Raw genomic sequence first — 24,247 nt, forward strand, 5'->3', positions numbered from 1 at the left:
AAATGTAAAAGCTCCTGATGACAGAAGTTTCCCACCTCGCCTCATGCAAGGAAAACCTTAGGGATAGCTCAGTGGTTTGAGCATTGGCCTGCTGAACCCAGGGGTGTGCGTTCATCTCCTTGAGGGGGCCATTTAGGGGTCTGGGGCAAAAATCTGTCTGGGGATTGGTCCTGCTTTGAGCCTTCCAACCCTGATCTATTCTATGACCTCTAGTTTTGTTTGGAGGAGGTCATTTATCTATCAATCATTTGTTTTCGGACAGTATTTATGTAACCCAGACCCAGCTTGATACGGATTGTGGAAACGAAGGAAAAACGAAGCTCGCCCCAGTTTGCCAGTTTCTCCCAGGTGCGGAGAGTAAGGGAGCCTGACTCTGGGCGTAGCGGGCCAACAAGCCACCACCTGTGCCCTGAAGCCAGCTGCTAACAGCTGGAGGGTCAACCCAAGCCTCCAGGGAAAGCGGTGGGGCATGCCCGTTTCTCATTGGCTGTGAGCCAGTGGCGGCCACGCCCCTCTCCATTGGTGACAGCCCTGCCTGGGTAGGTGTGTGCGGAGAAGACGTTGTGACTTCACAAATGGAACTCCGTCACCTCCCCCGGCCCCGCCCACCACGACCCCCACCTATAAAAGGCCCCGCCTGCTGCGGACCCCTATAGAGGAGGCTCCGGCAAGGGAGGCGGAGGAGGAAGCGCTCGCGCAGCCTTGGAAGCGCAAAGGTCTGGGCTGGAGCCGCTGCCCCCCGCCCCGGTTGGGGGGGGGGGGGGGCAGGTTAAAGGGTGGAAGGAAAAGGGCGTCTCCGCAGGGGGCAAGACCTGCGCCCGGGGGCGGGGGAGCACGGGCCGGGCAGCCCCGATTTCGCCCCTAGTTTGTTCAAGTCCATTCCCGGGGACGGGGGGTGCGTGTCCCAGCCGGAGACCAAACCCCGGGGCAGCCCGTGAGCCCACAGCGCCAGAGGTGCGGCGGAGCCGGTCCCGGCTGTGCAGGGCGCTGCCTGGCCGAGCTGAGCCGGGGGGTGGCGGCGGACCACGCCACCCACGGGTACTGTGAGGAAGCGATTAGCTAATAATTGGGTGTAACGCCGCCCCTTTCACCAGGGCTCTCCCAGCGCTGCAGCGATGTCTGTGCTAGTCCCACCTTGCAGAGGGGGGAACCGAGGACAAGGTTTTAGCTCAGTGTCTTGTAAAATCTGGATTTATACAATTAGTGGCTGAATGATGTTTAAAATAACCCCAAAGAGAAGTTTAAGAATTCAAAATTGCTTAAGAAACTGGTGATGTCCCTGAGAGCTGGTGCTTTAATGGGAACTCGCTAACTTCATTTTGGGCAGTGGCTGAACTTTTTTGAGCCACGCATTTGAACGGTCATTCGGGTTTGTGGGTGGGAAGGGGAGTGGGGGATCGTCTGGGCATTTGAAAACTGCAAGGAAATTGACATTGTTGAACTAGTATATGTTGTTACAATGGACAGAAAACCCATTGGTAGTTAGTGTGTCTTGGGGATTGAGAAGGCCCAGAAGAAATCAGCATCATCTCCCATAGTGATAAAGCCTGGAAATAGGTGTATTATGGGAACCCTAGTGGGCTACACACAGTACTTACTCAGATATTTTTCCTTGTAGTTGTGAGAGTGTAATTTGTCTCCAATTGACGAAGATGCATTCTTCAAAGCCCAGGCTTGTTGTTCCATATGGCCTCAAGACTTTACTCGAGGGAGTGAGCAGAGCTGTTCTCAAAACCAGTCCAAGCAATATCACTGAGTTTGCAGCTCTCTACTTCAGAGAGCTAATTGCATTTAGAGAAGGTTTGTTCCTGCTTATACGCTGTGATACACATTCAGTACATTTGAAAAGCTGTGTTATTGCAGAATGCTAATCAAACTGTCCATCTTAAATTTATACTTTTACCTCCAGAAAATCCTAATTTGGATATAACAGACCTGGTTAGAGAATTTCATTTCACTAGAGGTAAGAAAGGTGTCAAATGCTGCTCTTATTATGATACTATGTTTTAAAATACAGTATATTATGATTATAAGATAAAGCATTCAAACCTGCATGGTCATGAACAATCCCCTTTAAATGATCTTTTGACCATTTTCATTATGAATAGTAACTTAACATTATTTAGCACCTGTCATCACAATGTACCTTTACAAAGTATGGGCCTAATTCTATGAGATGTCAAATGCCTTCCTTTGACTCCTCACAGGCTGGGACTCTAAAGTACATACAGGAATCCCTGCAGACAGTCGCCTTTGGTGCTGCAGATGGGTACTGGGAAATACAGGCTCTCGTTTAGGGTTTCGTCTACACAATGCTTGTTTTTGGCACTTGACGTGCCATATTTCCATTTAGCAAAGAATTTCTCTGGCAGAGATTGTAACATGACTGTGTCACAAGGGGCCAAATCTCAGTTGTAGGGTACTAGCAGGTATTGCATTAGTGATGTCATATCAGATTTTAGTCTGTCTTATTGGCCTGGAGACCCATCAATCATCTGCTTGCATCATCTTGAACTGACATTTTGCTCACCCATCAACTCCATTATGACCCAGTCTTCTGTCTCAGTTTGCTCATCTCTGCCCCTCCCCTCTATTCAGTTGCATGTGACCCCACTGGAGTTGTGAAGGTTGTTGGAAAGGTATTCAATCATAGGCCACAAAAATGGCAGACTTTTCTCCTCCCAGCTGTTAAGAGAAGGGGAAAGGGTGCTTCTCAGAAGCTAAGGGTCTCTTTCCCCCCCTCTACCCCCCTTCAGTATTTTGTCATGATGCCACAGGCCTGGACCAGGTCTCTGAGACTTGCAAGTTGTCTCTGTGACATCACTGGTAGAGCTGTGCAGAAAGTAAGGTTTGAAAATGCACCTGGCTCTAGCTAAAAGGACTCTAAAGCTATTGTGGTAGCTTGGGCTGGTGCTCGGTGAGAATAAATTATTACTGGTTCAGTTTCTAAGAACTGACAGGAGGCCAGGTGGTCCAGGGGCTAGATACCGGAGTAGGAATCAGAAGACTTGAGTGCTACCCCCTTATCTGCTACAACTTTGGGAAAGTCACTTTGCCTCTGTGGCTCTGTTTTTGTGTCCTGCTCTATGTCTGTCTTTTCAGACTATAGGCAATTTGGGGCAGGGATTGTTTCACAGTCTGTACACTGTGCCTAACACACAGACCCCAATCTCAGTAGGAGCCTCTTGGTGCTACAGTAAAAACAAATAATAATGACTGACTGAAAGATAAGAACAATGCAATTTATTAAGCAGTGTGCTGCACACCTGGGCATTAAGTACAGGGAGAATGATCCTCCACACTCTGATGCTGTGCCCTAAACTGGTGACTGTCTTTGAGAGGATTAGTCAGCTATGCCCCAGCACAGAACAAATGCTCCTTGTAAGGCAAGCGGGAGGGAGGGAAGGAAAGTGCTAAGGACACAGGGCAGCTGTTGTGCCTGGAGATAAACGCATGTAAGTGATCTTCTACTATTGTTTCTGCAGCTGTGAAGGGAACTTTCTGATTGTGGTGCTGGGTTGTAAATGGTGTGTGCATTGAGAGAGGCTGGGTTGCCAGTCAAAGCATGTAATTTAGGGAGAGTTTCTGCTATTAGAGTTTAAATTTGCCATGAATAGAGGGTTCTAGATTTGTTGTAGCTCTTCTGCGTTCCTGCTCCTTTCTCCAGAACCTCTCTGGGTGATCTTACCCACACATGACATTAGGTACCATCTCAACACCAACTCCTTCCCCCTGCCCTCAAGAGCTACCTCTTTCCTGCAGTCTCCCATGCTCCTCCATTTTGTCCCATCTCTACATCTGTGCCATTTTTGCATGTGCAGTGGCCAACAGACTAAACACAATAAAAATAGAACTCCTTCTCTTTTTCATGTTTTCAACCTTGATACCCATGAAAATCCCATCCGTTTTTCCTGTTTCTCTTTCCAAAATCCACCCCTCCATCTCTACTGCCCAAACCTTGCTCCGAGCCTCCCACTGACACATACATGCTACTTCTTTAGGTAAGACCCGTGGGGAAGGGTTTATGCAAACACTCCAGGTTATTGGGGGTGTGTGTGTGTGTGTGTGTGTGTGTGTGTGTTCTCAACATATTTTGTATGAATCCAAAATGCTTTGATGCTCTAGGTAGGTTCCAAAGTGAATGATGAATTTCTAGGTTATTGGGGGTGTGTGTGTGTGTGTTCAACATATTTTGTATGAATCCAAAATGCTTTGATGCTCTAGGTAGGTTCCAAAGGGAATGATGAATTTCTCAGTTAAGTATTTGATTTGTTTTTTCCTATTGACTCGTCTATTTTTCCCCCCCACTACTTTTTGGATGCTGTGGGGAAGAAGATGGCTGCTACGATATGGGGGAAAGAGAGGGTTTAGCACTAGTAAAATTTTACATAACATACAGGCTAAAAGTCATGGAGCAGGATAAACAGGCAAACAGAAATCCCATGTTAAACTGATGTACCTCTTGCATCTAGAATGACCTGACAAATTCACTTTAAAGCAGAGGTAGCCTTTTTTTTTTTTTTTTGGTCCAAATGTCTTGGTCAAAGGGCAGTCAAGGTCCAGACTCCAGAGCTTTAAAGGCTTGATGAAGTGTTAAACAGGCAGGTTGTGCAGAGATTGTTGGAAGCACCTGCTAACTTACTGTCGTGCTCTTTTAATTAGTAGAGGGCTGGACTGATAGACTGCCAGAAAAGAGAGCTGACCTTGGAGACATAAGTGTGGTGTCTCCACTTTCTGAGGAACCAAAACGAAAGGAAAAATCCACAGACACAGAGGAGGACCAGTTGCACGAAGGCCCTGAACCTGAATACAGCAGCAAAACTACACAATACCCATCAACTCACGGTGAACTTGCAGAAAATGAACCATCCCCTAAGGGACCTGAACTTGCCTATGTCCCAGCTGATCCTGCACAGCTTGCTGCACAGATGTTAGGTAACATTGATTCTGTTCATTCTATGAAGGATGTGGCAACAAGTGTGCAATCTTTACCTGAACTGTCTCTGAGCTCAGTGGACACAACAGTTGCACCAGTAGAAAGTGCTGCTGAAGAAGCTACACTTACCCCAGCTGCTGAGGGTTCTGCAGAGTCTGTTAGGTTGGAGCCAGCGGTTCAGAGTCAGGCCTCCATTGTCCTAGGGTCCTCCAGCAGTCAGGCTGAACAATCAACAAGTGATGTAGATCAAGCTTCCTCAACCCCCTTGCAGGATGAACCACCACCACCTGCTCCTCCACCACCACCTCCTCCACCACCTCCTAAAGATCCATTACAGGCTGTGCCTTCCCAAAGCGAAATTGAGGTTACATCAACCATTCAGGCTATGCCAATACATACTGACGATGAGCCCGCTACTGAAGGAGAGGTTCCACCTTACATAGAGCAGTTCCCGCAGCAAATAGTCATTCCCTTTTTAGAACAAGTAGCTTGTCTAATAGAGATTCAGCAGCCACTAATGCCTTCACTAAATGCAGGTCAGTTTACATGCACTAAGCTCTTAGATCCATCTGCAGATGATGCAGAATTTGACCCTGAAAGAATGGAAACTACAGCGCAAATGGCATCAGCTGAGCAAGGTTTTATTATGTCAGGTAAGAAAGTCGGATGTTAATGAAAATTTCATATTCCAGGTTAACAGTGCTGAAACTCAATAGCTAAATTATTAAATGCAAGAACCTATGCCAGTGCAAGGCTATGGGAGAGATTGAACTTCCTTACTTTAGGGCACATAAGGAGCTTTGGTTTCCTCTGCAATCGCCTGGCCCCAATGCACAGGTATTAGATCTCTCTACAATTTGTTCCAAAATGTGTGACTAATTGTGAGTAAGACCCATAACTGCTCTTGGATTAGTGTTGCCTGCATCAGAGGAACATGTGTTCACAGGTTCCTGCAAATTGATTTGTTGTGGCATCAGAGGTGCAGACAGCACTTACTCCAGGAGCCAGAGTGGTATGTGGCACATACAAAAGGTATCTGGAGGTGTTTTGCCTTTGAACAGCCCTGAAAGCGTCTTGCTGAAAGTGAGCCACACAGTTTGAGGCAATGGCAGAGATTGAAGGTGTAATACATGTGCCTTGTGGCTGAGGAAGGGTGATGGGGGGAGGCCAGAACTTTGAATGCGGCCTCACTTTGAAAGATTTAAATCCTAACCATTGCATTAACATAGAGTTTTTGCATTTAAAAAAGAAATGGTGGTGGTTGCCTGCACTGTCCTGTTCTGCAGATGGGTTGAGGTGGGTGGATGAGGCACTTAGCAGGGGGTTCTGCAGATGGGAAGAGGGTCTGGCACTTGTCTTCCTGGTGAAGTGCCACTGGAACAAACTCCTCACCTGACAAGTACCCTATGCAGACTCTCCTCCCAGCTGCAAACCCTCTTTCCATCCTCTGTGACAAGTGCCAAGCCCACCCCCTGCTCCCAGCTGGAGAATCCCCCCCCCCCCCCCGTGTCCCCTTCTCCAGTGAGAAGTGCCTGCCTGACTCCCCCTGCTACTGCAGAACCCCTTCTGAGCCCCTTCCAGGCCCCAGGAAAGGTAGAGGTGTTAAGACATATCAAAGCACGTTACCGAACTATTTTGTTAAGCAACACCAAGGGATTTGCATGGCTGAAATGAAGGAATAACAATGTTGTAGCATGTGGCAGTGGTGCTGTAGTTATGGTTGGAGGCAGCACACTTGTTCTGATCCCTGTTCAGGTGTTGATAACTTTCTTTATAAAAACTATTCTTTGAAAACATTGGCAGCTAAATAGAAATTGCTGTCTAACTTTGGATGTCCAGCTGTAAAAAAAAATATTACCCTGGGTCCAGATGCATTTTTCTGTTTGGTTTTAATAAACCAAAACATTTAAGTAAGTTTTGACAAAACTGACTTTTTTTTGAGGGGGGGGCAGACTGTTACAATTCCCTTTGTGCTGGTAATTCAGAATCTCTCAGGCTTGGCAGCCCAAAAGGAAAATGTCTAACGTTATAAGCAACTGAAAAGAGGGACTTAGAACAGGAAGAGTTATGGTCTCTTTGGTCATAACTCCAACACCAATTCTGCTGCTGTTCTTTGCACTTCAGCTATGCAAAAATCCCCATCTGTCTTCTCTAACATGCTTTCTTATGGCATACGTAAGTATAGGCATGTTATATGTAAGAGTTTGCAATATGATTGCAATTCATAGCTCCTGATACCAGCAATTTTTTAAATTTTTATTTTATAGCAATGGCAACAACCGAAGCAGGACAACCACCACCATATTCTAATGTGTGGACTCTCTATTGTCTAACTGATTTGAGCCAACAAGGTCGAAAGTCACCACCACCCCTTCCTCCTGCTGGAACTGGTGCTCCTTATCCCCAAGCAACCCTCTATATATCTAGTGGGAAGGAGCAACAACCGTTCCTACAACAGCAGCTGACACCACAAGGTCCACCACAAGTATCCTCTCCAACTTATGTGATGATGGAAGAAGGCAAGAGGGGAAATGCACCACCTTTCATTTTAGTGGGCTCTACAGTTCAGAATGTACAGGACTGGAAGTCTATTCCTGGCCATGCTGTCCTTACACAGCATGACACAAGTGCTGTGAGGAGATTCACTACAGTACCTGTACCAGTTGCCAGGCCAGCAGATCTGAAAATGGCCACTCCAAACCCAAATTCTAATTCTGCACAAGAAACTGCTAGACCACCAACCCCAGTTTTTCTTTCAGTTGCCATACCCTTAGACGAGGTAATGTCTGCAAAGAGGGGCTCAGCAGCTGGTGATAAAGCAGGCATAAATCCCTTTGCAGGAAGCTATGGTATAGCAGGAGAGATTACATTTACTTCTGCCCCGGTCCGCAGAGCAGACTCGTGAGAAGGTAGGCCGTTTCATATTGTGCTCGTGTCTGCAAGGGAGACGTTTACAACTTCAGACTCTGGTTATAAAGTTTTGCTTTAAAGTCAGAGTTTAAGTTTTTGAACTTGGATGCTTAACATTAGGCGCCTAACCTGTAGCCTGGATTTCAGAGTTGCTGAGGCCATAACTTCCACGGAACCGAAGCTTGCTTGGCTTTGGCTAACCAGTGTATTTGACTTGAAGCTGGTTTGACAGTGGTTGGGACAGCCTAATTCCTCCTCCCATTCCGATGCACTCGTGTAGAGCGACTACACGTAGCATACAGAGCAAACACTTGCTACTTTCATTTAGGGGATGGAGGTTCAGTACGATCTCTAATTTTAGATAAAACTGCTTGCTCCAGAAAGGCTTGGAGCTGGTTTCTCCTCTGTACCTCCATTTGCAAATCCTGTAAATTGGTAGTTAGGTTTGAATTGCTATTTTCATCCTCTGCCAGATGTTTGAAATGGGAAATCAAAGCAGCAGGCACATGCACTGTAGATTTCTACCCCAGGTTACTGTGCATGGTACATGCATGTGCACAAAAGTATAAATTGTAGCTTGAAGACATAGGCCTCCCAACATCCTAGACACTGCTCATGCCTATTTCACAACTGCCTGCTGGGGACTGGTAGTCAACATCCCACCTTCTGGAAATGACTGTGTGTTGGGGGTTAGGGGGAAGAAAGAACATAATGCTCTCTGTACTTAACCAAATTCTTTTTCTTTAACAGGTTGAGAGGAGATGATGTCATGTGAACACCCCAGGATGGAAATCTGCATCTTAAAATAATAAATTAACTTAATACAAGCACTCAAAACTAATGCAATCCGTTAGAATGCCTTTTTGCATTTCCAGAGTGTTGGCAGAACACAAATTATTGAAGATAAGTATATAATGAAGCGTCCATGGGGGGGGGAAAAAACCCCCACCAGCAGCACAGGCAATAACCGAAAAGAATGCTTCCCCGCTGTAGCAGAGGCATTTGGTTGTGTCCGAGCCCCCTTAGAGATGTTTAGATAATAGACAAGTTGATCATGTAGTATTGTGTAAACATACATCCATCAAAAATTTCAAATTAGTTCCACACAATCCCTTTCCAGAGTAGGTCACATCTTATGCAACAGGTCTGTTCCTGGCAATGAGTTTAAGTGCACAGCTTTGACTCTGTAAGCAATGGCCTTATACTTGAAATGTCCCAAAACAAAGAAATTATAAGTGAGATGGTCAATGAGATTAAGGGTAAAAAAATTGCACTAGACTGCTTGCAGATGCTGTCCTGTGCCACACAAGAAGCCAGTGCTCAGTTAAAACCCATTATAACAGACCTTAGAGTTGCTATGGAAGACACTGTCTAGTTTTGCTATAGCTTTGGAGTCTCAAGTTTATTTCAGTCTGTCAGTGGTCACTGGGGTGGGGTGTGTGTCTCATTTCTGGGGGATTTCAGATGTTTAGAGAAGATGCTGATTTTAATTATCCAGTGAAAATTGCTTAGTGTCTGCATCTATTCTCTTAAGAGCCCTAGTCTTTACTCCTTGTGCTTGCTCCTTCTCTTGACCTGCTTCCTACTTTTAAAAAAAGAGCAGGTACCATCTCCTCTGTCGCAGCTTGAAAATAAAGGAAATCACTAGGAGATTGGATTTTGAGTAGCTATCTACTTCTGGAGAAGAAACTTACCTGGGAGGCATATGCCACTCAATGCTTCTCTCTATTTCTATCCAGTAATCTCTTCAAACAACCATTTGGAACAGAGTCCTTTCCCTGGAACTTAATGGGTTTCAAAACCCATTAGGTCAGGTTGCTACCCACTGTCTCAAACACTAAGGGTGTCACATGAGGCTGGTGGGGTGGGGGATGATTGCAATAAAACTTTAATATCTCCCAAATGAGGCAAAGAAAAAGTTTCTAGACTCATTTCAGGATAGCAAAACCCTTCAAAGTTTGAGACATCAACTTTAGTAGAACAGATTACTTGTAGTGATGCATGAGACGCCAGTGTGATTCAGCCTCTGTAGTTAGAAAGCTTCTTCCTTGTTTGCTGAGCACAGTTCTTCCAGGGAAACCACTGACATGACATACTTTATGAACCCAGAACTGCAAGGTTTCAGACACGCCAGCCGAAAGCCACACTCAGCAGGATGTCAAGTATCAGAGGAGTAGCCGTGTTAGTCTGGATCTGTAAAAGCAGCACAGAGGCCCGTGGTACCTTACAGACTAACAGACGTATTGGAGCATGAGCTTTCGTGGCATCCGACGAAGTGGGTATTCACCAACGAAAGCTCATGCTCCAATACGTCTGTTAGTCTATAAGGTGCCACAGGACACTCAGCAGGATGACTTTATAGAGCAAAGGCATCTACCTGGATCAGCTGATGCAACCCCTAGTATTAAAAAATGAATCTGAGAAATCAGAGCATTGGAACATTTGAAAGCCTTTATTTAGTAGCAATTAATGTAATTAACACTAACCTCCAGACAGCAATTAAAATAGTATACAAAGAGCAGCTGGAAGCTCTGTAGCCCAGGTCTGTATAAATATGTATTTCCACAAGATTTAAAGCACCGCAATTAAAGGGGTAAAGCTGGTGTGTACAGCAGTCTCCATACAGGTGCCTTACTTACTTCAAACCACACTTTCTAGGAGGAAGTCTTGTGCATTTGTACAGTGCATTCACAGGTGCAGTTTAATTTCTCCAGTAGTTATGTTCTACTGGGTCCTGATTTTTAAAAAGTTTCTGCAATTGTACAACGATGGTGCCAAGCACCTATAGTTTCTAGTGCAGTAAACAGATTTTTTTAAACCTCTTACTAGTGTTCAGTTCAGATTTAACTTTTAAATGGCTCTTAATTCCTTAACAAAATGAGGCTGTTAACAAAACATGAAAGAACAAATTCAAAACACTGCACTAAACATGGAATAAATACTTTGAGTAATGTTACCAGTGTAACCGACAGCATGACCATTTCGGGGATAATAGTTCTGGAATCACTGACCAGAATCCAGGATTCTTGAGTTATGTTCACAGAAAGCCATCTTACGAAAGTTAAGTAAATCTTTACAAAAATAACTTGCCCTCTCCTAGCTTCAAGCACAGAATAGTGCAATTCATACCTGTGCTTTTAAACATGTCTGTGCCACAATAAATCCACCCCAAAGGGCTGTTGTGCCAGCATAATCATTAAAAGAAAGGATTCATAGAACACCTTCAAATGTTCTATTTGCTATCCACCGAGACTTAACATAGATGTATTCAGCAAATAGGATAGCACTAACCCATCAGAAAAATGACAGCTCTGAGCAGTTTTGTCCACGTTCCCCTCTCCATAGACTTTCAGATCTGTACCACCATATTTACTGCAGGAGATGCTTAATATACTGTTCAGTAACTTGTCAGTTTTTCCAAGATATGAGTAGAAACAAGGAAAATTAAAAAGATTAAGACTTAATTTGCATTAGTCATGAGCTCCCTTTGACATTTTAATAAATGTCAGGTAAATTAAAGTAGTTTCTGTCCCAGTAGTTGCCAGAGTAAAGCCAGTCCTGTGCACCAGTGTAGGGATTGGGACCTTGATGGAACCACCTGTAAAAGAGGACAGGATGGCTGTGAGGAGACTAGAACACATTTCAGTGTAACAAAAGTTCAAAGCTGCTTTGGTGCATCTTTCATGTTGGTTTTCAAACCAGTTTACTGAGAATTCAGTGCTGCATCCCGCACTGTTTTAAGTCAGTTCAGACTGTCTTGATTTGCTAGACTTCTCCCTTACAATCCCAGAATAGTTTCTGCCTGAAATCCATGCGGATATGTTGTGATGAGTAGGTAGTAGAGATTGTTGTACAAGAAACTATTTACTTCAAAGCAGTTTTGAATAAGCCATTTTTGACATGCATTTAAGAACAATTTATTACACAAGGACACGAATACACTGCAAACACTGCATTCCTGAAAGCAGAAGTCTATTATTTCACCAGCATTCTGATTTCCCCAAGATTTTGAAACCATTATTTTGATAAGTGTCAAATACCACAGCTCACAATAATGGGGATCGGTGATTTGCTTCCCAACAGCAATACAGAGCTCTTGAGGGAACACATCACACACAACAGTTCCAGCAAGTTTTTTGCATAGTTATAAAATACATGTATTTATGTGAGGCATACACTGTAGAGCCATTCTAGGGCATGAGATCGGTCCCATTTGCATCAAGTTATTTTCGTGCTTCCTGGTAGATTCTGCTTGCCTGTTGCCAGAAATACTATAATTTCACTTATTGTTCAAGTCTGCAAATGTTTCCAGCTCTACAGTATATACACAAACATAGTGATAGTTACACATTTATAAGGTAAGATGTACTAAGGAGCCATACTATTGGTAAGAACACTTCTGATGTAGCATGGAGTCCCCTTTTATGGACTGAGAGTCAACAACTCTGCTCCTCTCACCCCAGCAATACTACATCATAAGATACCCAATGGTATATGTTCCTTTGTACATTATACGTCAAGAAGCACATCTTACCACAGCCCAGATAAGTCTCAAAAGGTATTCCCTCCAATACAAACACCCCTACTAACATAACATGCAATATGTCAACCTTCTCCCCAGTCTTTATTCATTTTTAAATCTGTGTCCAGTTAGTCATCTCTGCCTCACACCAATAACATATTACACAGCACCAGCCCTCAGAAAGGTGAACTAGATTTTTTTTTTTTTTAAATCTGCGTGCTGTATTTGCCAAATAAACAATGATCATGGCATCTGATTGCACCTGCTGTAAATTGCTTTATGGTTAACACCTCAGCTTTCTTTTGGAGCTTAATTCACCACCAAACAATCCTTGCTTTGTATACGCCACTGCAATTAACACGGTCTCAAGCAGGAGAGACTATTCAGGATCCCCGTAAGGTTTCAGAAAGATTTAATAAAATGGAAGTTTAGCATATTGGGGTCGTTTGGTAATTAAATGTTGCCTTTTAAAAAACAGAAAGGCTGATAGTGTTTTATATTTATATAAACACAGTGCATTCTATTATGTAATATAGTCTGTTACATAATAAAATGAGGTTGCGAACTGTAGCATGGATTAAAAAAATGTGGTGACATACATCTACTATATCTTGTACAACATTTTTGCAAAAACCTGTCCAAGTATTTAAATCATTCTTATCCTGTGCCAAGTACTAGTTAAGGTGAGAGGAAGGACTGTGGAAGATGCAGCAAAACTGTTGCATGACTTGTATCTGATCTACTGCTACTAGTTCACACATTTCAAGACCACAAGGGACTACTGTGTTCCTTTAGTCTGATCTCCTGTATAGCACAGGCCATAGAAATGCCCCAATATAATACCTAGAGCAGATCTTTTAGAAAGACATTCACTCAATTTAAAAATTGCCAATGATGGAGAATTCACCATGGCCCTTGTTAAGCTGTTCCAATGGTTAATTACCCTTCCTGTTAAAAATGTACACCTTATTTCCAGCGGGTGGTGCTGCAGAAGCAAAATTTAGCTTACTGGGAATAGTGTTGTTAGAGTTCATGCACCCAATGAAGTTAGCATGGAGGGGGCAGCTAAGGTTGTGAAGGATATAGGGTATGCTAGATCAACCACTACCTTGGAGTGATTGGAGGAGAGGGGAGAGGACAGCACGAATATTGCTTGCAACAGCATAGGTGTTCATTGTGTTTTAGTGAAAGACAAGGTCCCTGCGCCAAGGAGCTTAACACAGTCTTTAGACCATTTGCCAAGATTTTCAAAAGTGGACTAGTGACTTTGGGTGCTCTATTTGCTACCTGATTTTCCAGAAACAAACCAACCAACCCTCTGTGATGTCAGGCCCCTTTAAGGTGTCTCAAACTGGGCACCCAAAAATCACTAGACCCTATGAAAATCCTGACCATTATGAAAAGTAGTAGACCAAAAGGATAGGGATCTTGCCCTAAGACGTGCACTTCTCTACAGTGCGTAGTTAATGATGATTGCAGACATTAAGCTATGTATTCCCTAAACAGAGGAGCTAACATTTCTGGAAATATGTAGAAGGGTTCATCTCAAAATATGAATTGTTTTCTGCATAATTTTCTTAAATGGAGAGACCATAAAGCAATCTAGCTTTCCATGACCATGCCCTGATCTCATCAGAAGTGCCAAATGTGAATGCCATTGTCCAACAGATGGTTTCTAGATCCTAGCAATCTTTGAAAAATTTTCCCCTCTGTTTTTTATTTCAAGTAAACTAACAAATTCCTGATATAGAATGAGAATGGGGAAAGTGATAGGAAGGATCTGGAATGCATGCAGTGCCTACCTATTGCAATTTGTATACTTATAGTAATTGTTAAGGTAAGGAAACCTAGAATACACACTGGATTATTCACAATCACTGAAACAAATAAGCCCTGGCATTCTGACAAGGGAGAGGAGACCAAGTGTGTCCAGAACTTCACCATATATTAACTCAGAAGAATTACAAAAACATTGTTCTATGCTTGTCTTAGGGCAAACCAAGCCAAGCACTTCGAGAAAGCAAGCAAAAAGTGGGGGTGGGGTGGGGGAGAGAAGGAAATCGGACAAGTCCAAACCTGGGAGCCTGGGCTGTCAGATGACTTCAGTTGGAAAAGGGAAAAAATGCAACTCAAAGTTACAACTAGACATTCTGTGTAAAACAAACAGCATGATTAAGTGGCTTTACCACTCAGAATGTGGGGGTGCAGAAGCATTGGGTTTGCTTACCAGTGGAGAGTTCTCAAAAAGGTACTATTTCTAGACCCAACCCCAGAGGCTACATGGCACTCCAGAAACACGGAGCAGCACCATTACGCTTGTCTTGGAATAAGATCATTAAACATTTCTCAAAGGATGGAATACAGCCCAGCACACCCAACTGTGTGCTAGTTAGCAGAGCTCAATTTCTGGTAAAGAGAAATAGGATGATGTGCCTCACAAGTCTGATGCAGAGCCCACTGGAAACCTTCAGCTAGATTTTTCTAGTCTAAATTCCAAAGCACAATTGCCTGTGTCAGGTAGGAATGACAGTAAGAGGTTCAGCAAAGATATACTCAGGAAGGCGCATTCCCCACTGACTTTTCTGAATCATGTTGCAAATTCCTTACTCTCTTAATTCCCTTTTCCCCCACAGGGTGGGGATTTAAATACTCTCATCCTATTGCTTCCCAGGTTCCCTCACTCACGTTTCTTTTGCTGTGCTGTTTTGCACTACTGTCAAATAAATCCCAGTATGGAGTGCAAAACTAATGAGAGATTCGAAAACAACTGCAAAATAAGTTGTTCATGCACAAGGCAAACCGGGGTTCAATGGCAGCGAAGGACTGGAAATAAAATAAGCTGACTGAAATGAGGAATAGGGAAAGTTTGCAGTGGGCTTAGTTTTAGGCTTCATATTCCTGCAGCTGGACTTCGGCTGTCCACTCCACACCTTAGGCCTTGGCTACACTGGCGCTGTACAGCGCTGCAACTTGCTGCGCTCAGGGGTGTGAAAAAACACCCCCGAGCGCAGCGAGTACAGCGCTGTAAAGCGACAGTGTAATCAGAGCCTGCAGCGCTGCACGCTCGCTTGCAGCGCTGCAAGCTATTCCCCTCGGAGAGGTGGAGTACATATAGCGCTGCAGCTCTCAGCGCTGGGAAGTCCCGAGTGTAGCCAAGGCCTTAGATATACCTTCCTTGACATCAGAAGAAAGGCTAGAATAGTGGCTGTGGACCACGGAGGGCCACAGTGGAGCTTCAAATTCCAGTCATTGCATCAAAGGTGGCATGCTATTGGACACTGGAGGGGTCGTGGGGGAGGGTGGAGAGGAGAAAGTACAGGGAGGACAACAAGGTTGTTAGTGTATAGGAATCCTGGCACAGACAGGAAATTCCTCCCCGCTGCCAGAGTATTTCCGGTTTATATAAACAGGCACGTAATTCTCTGCAACAAATAACCAGCAGGTTTACTATCCCAGGTCTTCAAGTCTGGAAGTAGAGGTGAATTGCAGATACTGAGGAGCCTCATTACACTTCATGCTGCAGTGCTTTTGAAGCTGGCATTAGTTTTCCAATTCCAGGGGGTGACAGGCACTTTAATCTTCTAATCCAGAAGGAAGGGAGCTGCTCAAAGCCTGATAAGACTATACAGTCACCTGACTGGTGATGAAGTGTTGGCACAGCACAGCAGGTGCCCCTTCAAATTATTTGTAAAGTGGCCTTGAGTTATCACAGCACTTAGTGGAAGTTACTCTCCTGAAGCACTATCAAACAAAGCTGAAGCATTTCAGGGAACTGCATGGCATTGCCAAAGCTTTTTAATGGCTTCCTAGACTCATGCATGAAGAATATGGAATAGCACTTACATCCTTACTGCAATGTGTATTTTTTAAAAAAAATGCTGATGAATTTAGGAGAAACAGAAGGAGACAGTGCACAACACTACGACTTTGTAACGTGTTGACTGAGTCCAGAGATAAAAATGTGCTTTTATTTTTTGCTTTGAAGACATCTTATGTGGGTTTAAATTCTTATCTTGCTCAGCCATTAGTAGACTCATCTTATTCCAGATGGCAGCTGTAACCCCTCCATTAAAAGGGTGTTCCATACAGCGCCATGCAGCTTTTTTTTTATTATTTATTATTATTATTATTATTGGCTCTAAATATCCAGATGAAGAGTAGGATACATTCTCAGTCCTGGAGGGGGAAGGAATTTAGAGGGTCTGCAGAACTGGAGCCCTATTTTACTAATTTATAAAAAGATTCTAATGACTTGCAACTAGGTTTAGTTGGCAATAGGGTAACAGGAAGCCTACGTGAAACTCTGAAGAGAAGAGTGAGTCTGTGGGTGGCACTTAGACTCCATGTTCTCTACTACATTATGGTTAATGTGCAACCCCAAAAAGATAAGGGAAAGTCAAATGGATAAATAAATGCTCCAATGTCCTTCTGCTTTCCCACATCACCTACCTACAGCAGGGTGGTGGTAAGTAAAACCCTTTGGTCCAATAAATGTCAAATGCTGGGAGCCCAAGTATCCTTATGAGGGACCTATGTATTATATTAAGTTAAGCCTTCTGTTTCTAAATTTAAATTTTAATAGTTTAAGATTTCAGTTATTACAAACTGTCTGTATAACAGAACCTAAAAGACACTGGGAGAGCAAGGAGAACCAGCAGAACACTTTCTAAAACTGTTCTTTATTCAGTGAGGAATTCAAGAGCACATGTATATGGAGTTAGATAGGTTACTGAGGTGGATTTTAAGCAAAGTTAGAAAAAATCTAGCAGAATGACAGATCTTGACACAGTCTCAAAGCTTTGTTTATATAATCTGCATAATTGGCTCTCAAATTGTGATAAGGTTTTATGGTCATGCATCTACTATTGACACAGGCTTATGCCTTCAAAATGCTTGGCTTTCCGGGAGGACACATGAGGTCGGGAGAGACTGTAAACAAGAAAAGTTTAAGGTCACACAAACAGTTCAACACCTAGGAATCATGGCCACGATGGGTTGCAAAGTGTTTCTTGAGGTGGTGGGAGGGAAAAAAGTGTGACGAAATCTCAGCTCTCATTTAGAATTTTTTCCCAGCCCTTCTAGTTGTGAAGTTAGCTAGATCATAAACAGCTGCAACAGTCAGGTATATGGACCGGCAGCATATTGCGCCAACTTGCAGGAAGCAAAACCGATCATCATGTATAATGTGAGTAGTGTTTTAAATAAATATGCTTGATTGCTTTCCAATATAGTCCAAAAGGAACAATCCTTTGGTTAGTTTTTGGCACCGATGTGCACCCACAGCAATAAAAGTGGGTGGTTTTAGGGAGTCATGGATGTGAAGATCCAGTTAACTATTGAGTTATGTAAGAATCATTAAAAAGATAGGAGCTCCCTTCTCTCTGGGGCCAAGCACATTGTCTCCTCTGCTAGTTTCATCTACTGATAGTGTAGGGAGATCAGATCAAACCAGAATCTCTTCTATTGTATGGCAGAGCACATGTGTATTGGTCAGTTGTACAGCATCACAGACTGCACGTGTCACAGTGAGTGGGCGTCAGTGGCAACAGCTTTGTTCTTGACAGAACAAGTGATGCTCAGCAGGCATGACAGGTTGTTTAGAGACTGGGGGGGAGAGGGGGGTTAAGTGGGAAAATGAAACAGGGCTGATGTTATAGTGAGCCCAGTACATTCCTCACTAAACCAAGCATGACGAATACTCTGACCAAAAGCTCAAATAGGATAGTAACAGCAGAGCTGAAGAGGTCACCAACTTTTCTGGTGATTGAGAATAACCTGTGCGTGGACAGACAGCTAATCTGAACAGCCAAGAACTTTATCAAATGCACTGACCTTGTTTTCCAGTCTTCCTCTGACTTGGACCGGTTTTTGCGGACAGCCCTTTGTTTCTCTTCTAGCCTTTTTTTCTCTTCACTGGCTATATCTGAAAAGGAACAGAAGTTGAAAAAAAAAAAAAATCTTAGTTTCCTGATTACTTTTATTGAAGCCCCTGTTATACTGAAGACTCAACTTGTTTCCAACACTAATTTTGTCAGATCATGCCAGTTTTAAAAGCCTCCTTTAAAGAGCAGACCCAGCAAAGCAGAGAGGCAAGATTACGAGAAGCATTTCTGTTTTAGAAGTAAGGCCAACTAAAGGACAAGCTCTACCAGTCAGATTGATTAATCAAAGACAGGTCTCGGTGTACACCCAAACCGTGGGTTGAGCCAAGACCTAAGGAACCTGTGAATTTGTTGCAGTTCTTGAGAAGAGGGGCTTTAAGATTCCCTTCAGAAGAGAAAATGGTTACATTACTGGACTGGATTAAGACCTGGATTCAATCCCCACCTGTGACACAAGTTTGTGTGACCTCTCAAGTTGCTTCATATTTGGGCATCAACTCCCCATGACAGAGACAATCTTCAAAATGATCAGAGTTTAAAATTGTTACCAAAGGCTGATTTACAGCCTCTCTAATTTCTCCAGCTCCACTGGCTTATCGCAGCACTCAGCATGTGGCAGTATGACTGCTGGGCAGAAAGAGATATACCACCACCACACAGCTTGTAGATATTGATAGATCACTGAATGTTAGTGCATTCTGTACATTAAGAATGTAATACTAAATACTTTGGGTAAATAAGGATGCAACACAGTATGAGTCACTTTCACTAGTCACAGAATAATCCAATTTACAGGGAAAGGTAGAGACTGATCAGACTGGTCAAAGGAAGCAACTTGTCTACAGTGTATTTTAAAAAGTCTCAAAAGATCTCATTACCGATCTTTGAGAACTCCTCAGTACCACATCGTCATAATGCCCAGCTACTCTTTAACCCATTGATTTCAAAGTGCTTAAAGCAGGTGAAAAAGTGTTATCCCCATTTTACAGGTGCACAGATAGAGGCACAGAGGTGAAGTAACTTTCCCATGGTCACCCTCCAGGTCAGTGACACAGCTGGGAATATAACCCAAGTCTTTAGTCCCTGAGTTCCACCCTCCAGGCCACGCTACTTTCATACAAACAAGTGTTACAAATCAGAGCATCGAGCACCAAACCCACTATACAAACGTCAGTAAACACTGCACTGACACCATGGCGACAGGCATCTTATACACTTCTAGATTAAGAGAGACATGCAATTTGTACTAGTTAAACATAGACTTTGAGGAATTGCTTATTTCTTCCTAATGAAGTCTATTTTTTCCTCACCCTTTTGCTGTGAACAATTTTAAAGTGAGCATGCACTTCTTTTGAGGGGGGAAACTTAACTTCAGTAGTTTCAATCACATTACTGAAATTGGTATTTTGGATTGGTTGATGTAATGAAAGAATATTTTTGAGTGGAATAAAGAAAGACTTTGTACAGCGGCAAGTTCTAATCATGGCAAACTTCACAACTTGGCTATTGCCCTTCATAAAAGGTCCAATTAAAAAGCTTGACAAGGCAGCACTCTGTGCCTTCTATCTGGCCTCAGTCTCTTCACTCTAATTCAACAATAAAAAAAATTAATGCTTAAAATGGAGGTATGGGTAACATGCCTGGCATAAAGCTTATACATTTAAACATTTTCACTCACCCCTACAAGGACATATTTCAAAGATATGTTCCACCACCACCAAAAAAAAAAAAGCTTATCTGTAAAGATGGCTTGTTATTGCTTAAGGTAGTATCTGTAACCTTTCAGTTGGAGTTCCCACGAGTCGTTCAACTTTGACAAGTTATTTTGTATTTTTATTTTTAAAAGTTACCTATTTCACCATTTTCCATCGCTCTTATATCTGGTCGTAACCGGCAGTCAGTTTTAGGAACAACACTCTCCATTTCTTTATCCAATTCATTCAAAGCCATAGCAAAGCTAGTGAAATTGTACATCTGAAAGAGAAACAAAAATTAAAGGATCACTTTATGAAAGTTTTGGCTGCTAAGAGGTTCACATATAAAGAGAGAGCTTTTAAAAAATTGAAAGAGCACTGATATGTAGTAACATATAATTGTAGCAACTTTCTAATTGCTGAACTATTATATAGTAGCAATGTTAAGATGCTAGCAAGGTGAAAGCGTGCCAGGTATACGTGGGTGAATCTTTATGCCAGCCGTTCTCAAACTTTTGTACTGGTGACCCCTTTCACATAGCAAGCCCCTGAGTGTGACCCCCCCTTATAAATTAAAATAACTTTTTTATATATTTAACACCATTATAAATGCTGGGGGCAAAGTGGGGTTTGGGCTGGAGGCGGACAGCTCACGACTCCCGTGTAATAACCTTGCGACCCCTGGAGGGGTCCCGACCCCCAGTTTGAGAATCCCTGCTTTATGCTCATGTCTAATTAGAATGAGATCTGACTAGCCAAATAGGGTTGTTTCTCCCTCCCTCTCTTTGTCCTTATTCAGCCTCCCGGGGCTTTCCTTACCACCTCTACTAAAGCAACCTACCCGTCTCTCTATATGCACCTACATGACCACCCTGCCCGATTTTCTTTTGCTGCTTCCAGATCTCTCTAGCCACACATCTACTCATCTGTGCTGCTCAGCTGTCTATCCAGCTCAGTAGATCTTCATACACCCACTAATGTTATGTAGCCTTCCTCTGACTTATAGGTTCTTGTATTCCATGGTTTGTCTTACATAGCTTTTGCAGACTCTGCTCCTCTATGGACACCTCTGATGAGTTGTCTCATGCACTGGCTGTCCTGCACTAAACCCGCCTCCCAAATGGATGGCAGTACTTAAGTGGCAACAGAGTGGGATAGTGAATTCTCCAGGCCACCGCTAAGTAGAGCAATTGCCTAACTCATTGTAATCAGTGATTCTGTAGAGAAGTTAAGCTAAGCTAGAAACAAGCCAAGCGTGCACGCTGGTCTGTCCATCTTACAATACAAGGCCTACATATTCAGTTCCACATTACATAGCTCATTACAGTTTGTGTTGGGGAAGTTCAAGATCATTGCAGCAAAAATTGATTTTTTCTGTAAAAAAGTTATTTTAACCACTGCATCATGAGCAAGGGAAATCAGTGATTAAGATGTTCACTGTACATTTTAGTTTAACAACAAATTGTCAAAGCACCAAACATTTAACCAGAGCCCTGGCTAACCTGTACTGAATTTGGAGGTCTTGGAGCTATCCTCCAGAGTAGGATACTTCCAGGAATAACATGCACACTTTCAGAATCTGGCAAAGGCATCTCATCTGGTTCTTCAGAATTGCCCACCTATAAGAAGCACAAATACACGAAAATGTATCTGAGTCACAGGCTGTTTGTTTAAACAACATTAAACACAAACCATAGAACAGTCCTACACAGAAGCTACAGTGAAATGAGACTAACGACATGAACCCATAAAAATGCATGAAACATACCATCACAGAACACACATTCACTGCCCCAGTACTTATTTTGCCCCCTTGGCTTAAGTAATAATTTTAACACCCACTGGCTTTTCTAGATGCATGTCAAGATTAGAAGAGCCATCAACTCCTCAGAGAAATTAAAAACAAAAGCCATTCTATTTAGACAGTTCTGCCAATAGTTTTTTTACATTTATTCATTCATTCAGCGCGCAGCTACTGAGAAATAGGTACTTTCAAATCCACATTTTGAAGTTACTATTTGTTTCTCACCACCAGAGAGAACACTAATGTTAGGGGTTCCCCTTCCCCATTTAAAATATAAATCAATTTTGGTTTTATTTATGCTGAAAGTGCAGACCAACTTTTCTTTTTTATACTGTTCCATGGAAGCTTGCAAATAGTTGGTTGTGTGTTTCAGATTGTGTTTCAATATGTACACAAACATCACTGAAGTTACAATGAAGAGTGACTACAAACTAGAAGCACATTTTAGCCATTCTCAGCAGTTCCCTGGACATCATCTCAATTGATTTATAGCACTGAATAACACACTGTTTTTCAACCAGAAGGACGCATATCCCTGGGGGTATGCAGAAGTCTTTCGGGGGGGTACTCAACTCATCTAGATCAGTGCTTCTCAACCTGGGGATTGAGAGATGGGCTTGGGGGGGATTGCCCAGAGTCCCATGCCACAGGGGGCCCCGCAAAGCTAAATTACATGCTACAGCCCTAGGTGGCAGGGCTTGCATTTCAGCCACACCACTCAGGGCTCTAGCTTCAGACAAGGCTCACAACTGAAAAAACAGGCTCAAGTATCAAACTGGAGTATAAATACTGTACTTACATTTCAATCCATGTATTTTATAATTATATGATAAAAAATGAGAAAGTCGTCAGCAATTTGTCTGTAATAGGGTGCTGTGACACACTTGTATTTTTATGTTTGATTTTGTTAGCAAATAGTTTTTAAGTGAGGTGAAACTCTGGGTACATAAGACAAATCAGACGCCTGAAAGGGGTACAGTAGTCTGGAAAGGTTGAAAACCACTGAAATAACATACCCGTCACTACTCTGTATATTAATGACATCATCTTTCCTGATTGTTAAATACCCCTCTAGCTTCACTCTGTGTAGGATTCTAGGACCCCTAAATTCAGTAGTGTCCAGACTTCACTTCTCTTATCTGAGGACTGCACCCAGCATGCACAAGAAAGCTGTCTGCAACTGCCCTCCTCTTTAATGCAGAGGTGCAGTCTGCAGCATGGAATGCTCTCACTTGATCAGAGAAATCTCTTGAGTTTTCAGGATCACAACTGGTCACCCTGGTTTAATGGTGTTACAGCCTTAATACAATGAAGGGGCAGTATTCATTTCATTCAATCTGTCTGTATGTTAATAGGCTATCCATCTCTGCATGTATAGAGACAGGTCTAATGTCTCAACATCTTTTTGATGAAAAGGATAGCAAGTTTTTCCACAAAAATATTTTATCCCTATACAATCAAAGGTTTTATGGGAAGGTCCAGGATAATCTGCCGATGAGACATTGGCCCCCAGCAGCACATCCAAGTAGGTCCCCTAAAGAAAAGGGAAGTGAACCTACATGATGGCAGTACTAAGAGCAGAAGTAGCAGGAAGCCATGAGATTTTGGAAACACTGGCTAGGTGAGGCTTCCCATAGGCTATATATTTTCATGATACTGAAGCAAATCACTTGAGCATGAAGTGGTGAGACATCTTAGTGTAACCCTTACATCACTTGGAAGCTCAGAGTGAGCTTAAAGCAACCTCAATTCCTTGAAGCACTAACACTGCATCACCACCATTAGAAGGTGAAAAGTGGGCTGCAGTGGAGTTTTTGAAACTAAGAGGAACTGAAATCCTTTGTGGGTCTTAAGAACCAAGGGGCTAGATCCATGGTCAGACCCAGGCATTGCAACACATACCTTTTAGGCAGCTTGCCACTTGGAGGAACCCTCAGCCAGGCACCCAGGCTCTCTATGCAATGCATGGGGAGAATGAGATGCCTAAGCATGGGATTCACAGAAATCAGCAAGCTGCCTAAACTAGCTAGTAAGAAATGCTGAGGAGAGGGGAGGGGCCTAAACTGAAAGGTAGCCAGACACCCAACTTTTGGCCCAAGGGAGGCACCTATCTCTAGTCAGGATTCACAGCTATCATAGAAATGTAGGCCTAGAAGGGATCTCAAGAAGTCTTCAAGTCCAGCTCCCTGCCCTGAGGCAGGACCAAGTAAACCTAGACCATCCCAGACAGGTGTTTGTCCAGCCTGTTCCTAAAAACCTCCAGTGATGGGAGGTTCCACAACCTCCCTTGGAAGCCTATTCCAGAGTTTAACTATCCTTAGTGTTAGAAAGTTTTTCCTAATATCTAACCTAAATATCCCTTGCTGCAGATTAAGGGCAAGAAGTAATGGGCTATCTTCAGTGGACATGGAGGGGGAAAAAAAAAAAAAACAAACAAAAAATCTGATCGCCATCCTCTTTATAACAGCCCTTAACATATCTGAAGACCCCCCCCCATCG

General features: G+C 43.1%; 2 protein-coding genes across 4 annotated transcripts in view; one reads left to right on the forward strand and one right to left on the reverse strand.

Annotated features, from left to right (window-relative positions):
• Positions 1 to 1,652: 1,652 nt before the first annotated feature.
• CABYR (calcium binding tyrosine phosphorylation regulated) lies at positions 1,653 to 8,669 on the forward strand. Its single transcript, XM_024202687.2, has 5 exons — positions 1,653 to 1,800; positions 1,910 to 1,963; positions 4,663 to 4,935; positions 7,204 to 7,845; positions 8,597 to 8,669. The coding sequence occupies exons 1-4, from the start codon at positions 1,653 to 1,655 to the stop codon at positions 7,839 to 7,841; spliced, it is 1,113 nt and encodes a 370-aa protein (XP_024058455.2). The 3' UTR covers positions 7,842 to 7,845; positions 8,597 to 8,669.
• A 1,610-nt stretch (positions 8,670 to 10,279) lies between these two features.
• The window catches only part of OSBPL1A (oxysterol binding protein like 1A), a 149,734-nt gene continuing 135,766 nt past the window's right edge, over positions 10,280 to 24,247 (reverse strand). Inside the window, exons 25-28 of one of the 3 annotated variants that reach the window (XM_026661649.2) lie at positions 21,447 to 21,563; positions 20,101 to 20,224; positions 18,201 to 18,291; positions 10,280 to 11,444 (exon numbers count right to left, since the gene is read on the reverse strand). In XM_026661649.2, coding sequence (XP_026517434.1) covers positions 11,342 to 11,444; positions 18,201 to 18,291; positions 20,101 to 20,224; positions 21,447 to 21,563 — 435 coding nt within the window. In that variant the 3' untranslated portion in view covers positions 10,280 to 11,341. Of the gene's footprint in view, positions 11,445 to 13,274; positions 14,469 to 16,828; positions 17,298 to 18,200; positions 18,292 to 20,100; positions 20,225 to 21,446; positions 21,564 to 24,247 lie in introns of those variants that run through there. The other 2 variants (XM_029913586.1, XM_026661655.2) reach the window with 2 other exon arrangements.

The sequence above is a fragment of the Terrapene carolina genome, unplaced genomic scaffold (genome assembly GCF_002925995.2).
Source record: "Terrapene carolina triunguis isolate 2854851 unplaced genomic scaffold, T_m_triunguis-2.0 Scaffold58, whole genome shotgun sequence".
NCBI lineage: Eukaryota > Metazoa > Chordata > Testudines > Emydidae > Terrapene > Terrapene triunguis.

Bases quoted from the DNA above. Each gene is read 5' to 3' on its own strand.
- CABYR (XM_024202687.2), top strand. From the start codon at position 1,653: ATGCATTCTTCAAAGCCCAGGCTTGTTGTTCCATATGGCCTCAAGACT. The intron at 1,801-1,909 runs GTTTGTTCCTGC...TTTTACCTCCAG, and splicing joins GCTAATTGCATTTAGAGAAG to AAAATCCTAATTTGGATATA. The intron at 1,964-4,662 runs GTAAGAAAGGTG...TCTTTTAATTAG, and splicing joins AGAATTTCATTTCACTAGAG to TAGAGGGCTGGACTGATAGA.